The sequence below is a fragment of the Phaethon lepturus genome, unplaced genomic scaffold (assembly GCF_000687285.1).
Source record: "Phaethon lepturus isolate BGI_N335 unplaced genomic scaffold, ASM68728v1 scaffold39265, whole genome shotgun sequence".
Taxonomy (NCBI): domain Eukaryota; kingdom Metazoa; phylum Chordata; class Aves; order Phaethontiformes; family Phaethontidae; genus Phaethon; species Phaethon lepturus.
Window position 1 is genome coordinate 43,256 of NW_010540547.1, and position 4,786 is coordinate 48,041.

Below are 4,786 nucleotides of genomic sequence, written 5' to 3' on the forward strand. Positions count from 1 at the left end.
GTTAACCAAGTTAACTGCAGAACAACATGAACGACTCCTCTGGTGGAAGATGACTGCACTACCTCCTTTAATAGCACATCCTTTAGTACCCACCACCTCCTCACAGTAACAGGAGGTGAGCCACAGTTCCAGAGGCTCCCTCGTTGCCAGAGTTGTGATAGTTTGAGAACCCTGTAAGATCTCAGGAGAATCTTTTAAGAATCGTTTTAGTATCTGAGAAGTCTGCTTAACCTCTTATTTATCAGGATGTGAAGAACGGAAATACTGGGATTTCAGAGCAGGATAGATCTATGTGGATAGAGACAATTGCGGAGACTGTGTGTAGTTACAGTCAAAATGCTAACTCGGGCTACAGCAACAAAAATTACTCTGCTGTACCTAAGGGAAACTATACAAACTCAGTGTCTAATCTACTGGGTGAAGAAACAACTTCTAACTGTTCCTTGTTAGAAAATAAAGATGGCTGTATTTGTTACTTACTTTGAGTGTTTGCATTGTTCCACCTCGGAAAGCAACAGGGGACAACAAAGTTGGTGGAAGCCCTGCCTGTGGGCCTGCAACAGCCACTAAGCTCCTGCAGTTTATCAAGAAGTTCAGCAAGGTGAATGTGTTTGTTCCTTTCACTAATGCAAGGGATTCGGGTTTGTGATCCATCTGCACCTCATGCTTCTCCTTACGGCTGTATTGACTGGAGTCAAAGGAAAACCATGAGAAAGGGAGAAGCATCAATGCACCAAAGGAAGAACTGGAGCAGTGCAACTCCAGGAGAACCCCCACGACCTCCCTCCAGCCAATCAAGTCATTTCAACAAAACCAAAAATCCCCACCGAGCTTTACACTGATTCAGATTTGTTCTTCAAATATTAGACAGCATCTTAAACCTGACTTCTGATTTCATTATTAAAAACCTCAGGTGCCAGAGGAAGACAGAGTTAGTCGATGCCTCTGAAACATGTATGGGTTCTTGGCAACAGCTGTTCTGGTCTACAGCTGTGTCCCTCCTATGCCATGCTACTTCTGAGTGTAAACCTAGCCTACATGAACATATACCCTTTTCTTTAAAAAAAAAATTAAAAGTTATCTGATGAGTCTTTCCAGTGAACCTGTATGTGAGGTGACATAATCAGTTTGTGACCTAACAATGGATCTTACAAAGTTACATTAACAATTCACAATGACTTTTCCTTCAAGAAGAAAAGCATCTAGAAATACTTGTCATAAAGAAACTCAAAATGACATGCAGAGCCTTTTAATATGTAGTAATGTGAGGATTAATATTTGGAAACAAGTTCTCAAAAGCTTTTATAAAACTTAAATCTATACACAAAGAGAGAACATCTGCAGGGTCTTCCAGTGTCATGGTGTGCAAGGAAAGGATACAGTTTAATAGAAATAGCATCTGGTTTCTTAACCTTGTCTTGGACTCCCATCTCTTCAAGCCAAGAGAAACTTTCGTCGTCATCATCGCTTGGAGTTTGTTCCCTGGGAAACACAGAATCAGTGTTAGGAGGGCAGTACTTCCTACAAAGGTTTTCCACATGGAATGTGCAGGGGTCTCTAGCATTGTGTACGGCGTATTACATACTCTCCGTCTTCCAGGCTGTTGCCCACTTCGAGGCTGTTAGCCACTTCTGTTTCCAAATTCACTTCAGAGTTTTTCTGTTTCCTGGTTCTACTTTCTTCTACCAAGGGTAAAGAAAACTCTATGCCTTGAACAGGGGAGAAAAGTAAGCAATGAATGGTTTTGTAACAAAGCCAATGCACTTTATCAGTTACTGAAATCCTAGTTGGACTGGTTTCATCCTACCTTCATTTCTCATGGCTTCCCTTAAACCTCTGGTTGTGGGAGAAATTACAGCTGTGATAACATCGCTTCCCGCAAGACCAGCTGCACGGAACAGGACAGTAAACTGGTAGGTACATACGTAGAAGTAGGGACACAGTTTGGCTTTGAGCAGATTGTACAGAGAAGTAAAGCTGACAGACCTGCAAATTAGAATAAAACAATTCTGTTACTGAAGTTAATTCTCTGCTGTTGACACATCAAACTGGATTTGGCTGGGGGTTGGCGATGTGTGTACTCTGCACGGGTTTGAGAGCATACTGGATGACTAGCCAGATTTTCAGACACGCTCAACATCTAGGAAGCCACATTCCTCTGAAACGCAGCCTGTTTGTGAGTGCTGTGCTCTTCCAGCACACTTGCTTTCTAGCACTTGGGTTTATGTGCAGCATCAAAGGCACCCTGCTAACAGGATTTATGGAATTCTGCCCAAATCAACAACTAGGATTGGAGAGGGGCGTTTAACACAAGAAGGTAGCTTTAGTCTTATCTTTCCTTAACCTGGTCCTCAAAATAATGAGCATTCTAGCTGAAAAAAAATTAATAAAAAATTAAAAAGCTTTCTCATAAACCTAGAAAGAACTTGTGCATTAATTTAAATCCCCTTGTCTTAATCTTACTAAATACGTTAGTTGTTTGGTTCCACTTACCAGTCACTCATTAGCACTTGTTGCAAGGCTTCATCCTGTGACCAAGGACTAGCCTTTCCAACTATTTTTCTGTCTGCTCCAATCCGAGGGAACAGCTGCAGCCATGGCAGCGAAGGGTGAAGCCAGTAAACCAGGCTTTGCTGAAAGGCACAGCGCAGTTCTGTCGACAGTTTTGGTTCCTAGATATCAAAAAGTATTTTATGAGGACAGTACTTAAGGCAGCATTGCAAGTGATGGATTAAAAAAAAACATATTACATTAGATATTAAAATAAAAATCCCGGGCTTGTGAATAAGCCAGACTGAAGAAAAATGGACAACAACTGGCAACTGCTGCACAGCTGAAGTTAAGTGACTCACTTGTCACTGTTTGCCACGATAGGTACAACCCTTGGATGGAATTGGATTAGTAGTCTAAATGAGCCTTATTTCTTAATGCAAGACCAAACCAAAATGGAATCAAAAGCCTTCACTGCCAGCATGTTAAAGGAAAGGTCCAAAACTGCATCCTTCTTTCTAAAGCCAGAGCTTCAAGCTACCCTCTGAAGTATTACCTGTACGCTTTGTGGCAAGTTTGTTTCTGTAGCTCTACAATGCTGAGCAAATCCTTGAGCTTCCTCTTGTGCTTTTAAATGTTCTGCCCAAGTGAAAGGTTGGGAGGACATAAACAGAAGTCGTGTTTTAATACTCCAGTCTGCAGGAAATTCATCTCTTGGCAAGGAGGGAACTTTGGGTACAGCAACAGGTAAATGAAGGTCCTTACAAAACAGAAATAGCATCAGTTAAGCCACAGAAAATTAAACAAAAAAAACCAAAACACAAACCCTGTGTAGCTACCTTTTTATATTTTAGCATGGTTAGGTCTCCTCTCATGTTCATTTAGTGTAACTTTCCTGGCAGGCAGACCAGATACTGGACTACAACTATTAGATGTAACACCTTGAGTTTAGTAGCCTATAAAAAGACAAGTTAAACCTGTCGTCTCCTGCATGTTTTTGTCCAGTTCGGTGCAACAGCAAAAATGCCTAGCTCATTTAGGATCGTAAGGAAGTACCTGCATTATGTTAAGAGACATAGTTAAAAAAAAAGCTTTTGGACATTTTCTAGATTCCAGGTTCCACCGAGTTTGACTGTCCATAGGCTAACCAAAGTCACAGTTTATATTGAACTGATTATTTTAGTCAGTAACAGATTCTAATAGAAATATGGCATCATATTGTTTATGAAAAAGCAGGAGAGGGTTTTTGTTCACAGAGGTCTTTCCAAAAGTCATAGACTAGGAACAGATAAAAGGATGAATGATTCAAAAAAAGAAAACTTAGCCTGAAGTTTATGACAAAAAGAATTTCCACATCAAAACAGCATTCATTTCAACCTCTCTTGGTGACTGTAATATATGTCACACGCTTCCTAGAGGATGCAAAAAAACACCACTGGGGAGCTCTAGGACAGTTTGTGCTCTTTGAGAGGTCATTTTTCTATTCCACTCAGTTGTTTTGAACTTGTTTCTGAACCTGTAACAACATTAGACATTATCTACTTGAAACTCTCTTCAAGGACTTGGCTTGCAGGTATTCTCTCTTTCCTATGTGCCTGGTGAAGTTGTGTTTATTCCCTTTCTGCAGCTGAATAAAAGACTGCAGAAGATATATCACTTTGAAGAACATCCTTACCTGAACAAAATAAGCCTAAGGAACAGGAGAATTACGGTCAACTTGGTAATAAAACTGGGAGCAGACAACAACCTCCGTCAACTAGAACAATAACAGTTAGTGATATCAGGGAGAAGGCTGGCTTTTAAGAGACCGTCACCGTAACAGTAAACTTCAAAGCAATTTCAGAAACTTTCCTGAACACTGACATTTTAGTACATCATCTTAGAGAGAGATGGACCATCAGATATGAAGTTAAACAGTGTCAGCCTTTTTTCTTAACTGAGAACAGCTGGAAATGTTTCAGGAGCAGCATGCATAGTTTCGTACCTCCGTTAGGGCGAGGATGTCGGTTCTTTCAGAGGGCTCTGCTCTCCTGGCAGGCTTATCTTCACAAACAGGCTCTAAAAGCTGAATGAAAAAAAAAAAACACAGCGTAAGATACAGCACAGCTCATTAAAAAAACGCCCCTTGCAGTGACATTTCAGGAGGGGTACTAAGCACATGACATCCACCCTTCGGTGCCATCGAAACAGCTTGGCTTCGATCTATGCCCAAGGCCGAGGCTGGCTTTCTGAGGGGGTGCGGGCGCCGGGCCGGGGCTGCCGCGCCCGGCTGGGGGCAATGGTGCCGCCCGCGGGG

At 41.7% G+C, this 4,786-nt stretch overlaps 1 protein-coding gene across 1 annotated transcript in view; it reads right to left on the bottom strand.

Moving 5' to 3' along the window:
- Positions 1-4,555, bottom strand: part of DONSON (downstream neighbor of SON) — a gene marked incomplete at its 5' end in the record, with an annotated part of 5,453 nt that extends 898 nt beyond the window's left edge. Inside the window, 7 exons of the mRNA XM_010287466.1 lie at positions 481-679; positions 1,381-1,482; positions 1,586-1,709; positions 1,808-1,986; positions 2,494-2,672; positions 3,047-3,250; positions 4,475-4,555. Of these exons, the coding sequence (XP_010285768.1) occupies positions 481-679; positions 1,381-1,482; positions 1,586-1,709; positions 1,808-1,986; positions 2,494-2,672; positions 3,047-3,250; positions 4,475-4,555 (1,068 nt within the window). The remainder of the gene's footprint in view (positions 1-480; positions 680-1,380; positions 1,483-1,585; positions 1,710-1,807; positions 1,987-2,493; positions 2,673-3,046; positions 3,251-4,474) is intronic.
- Between the last annotated feature and the right edge of the window lie 231 nt (positions 4,556-4,786).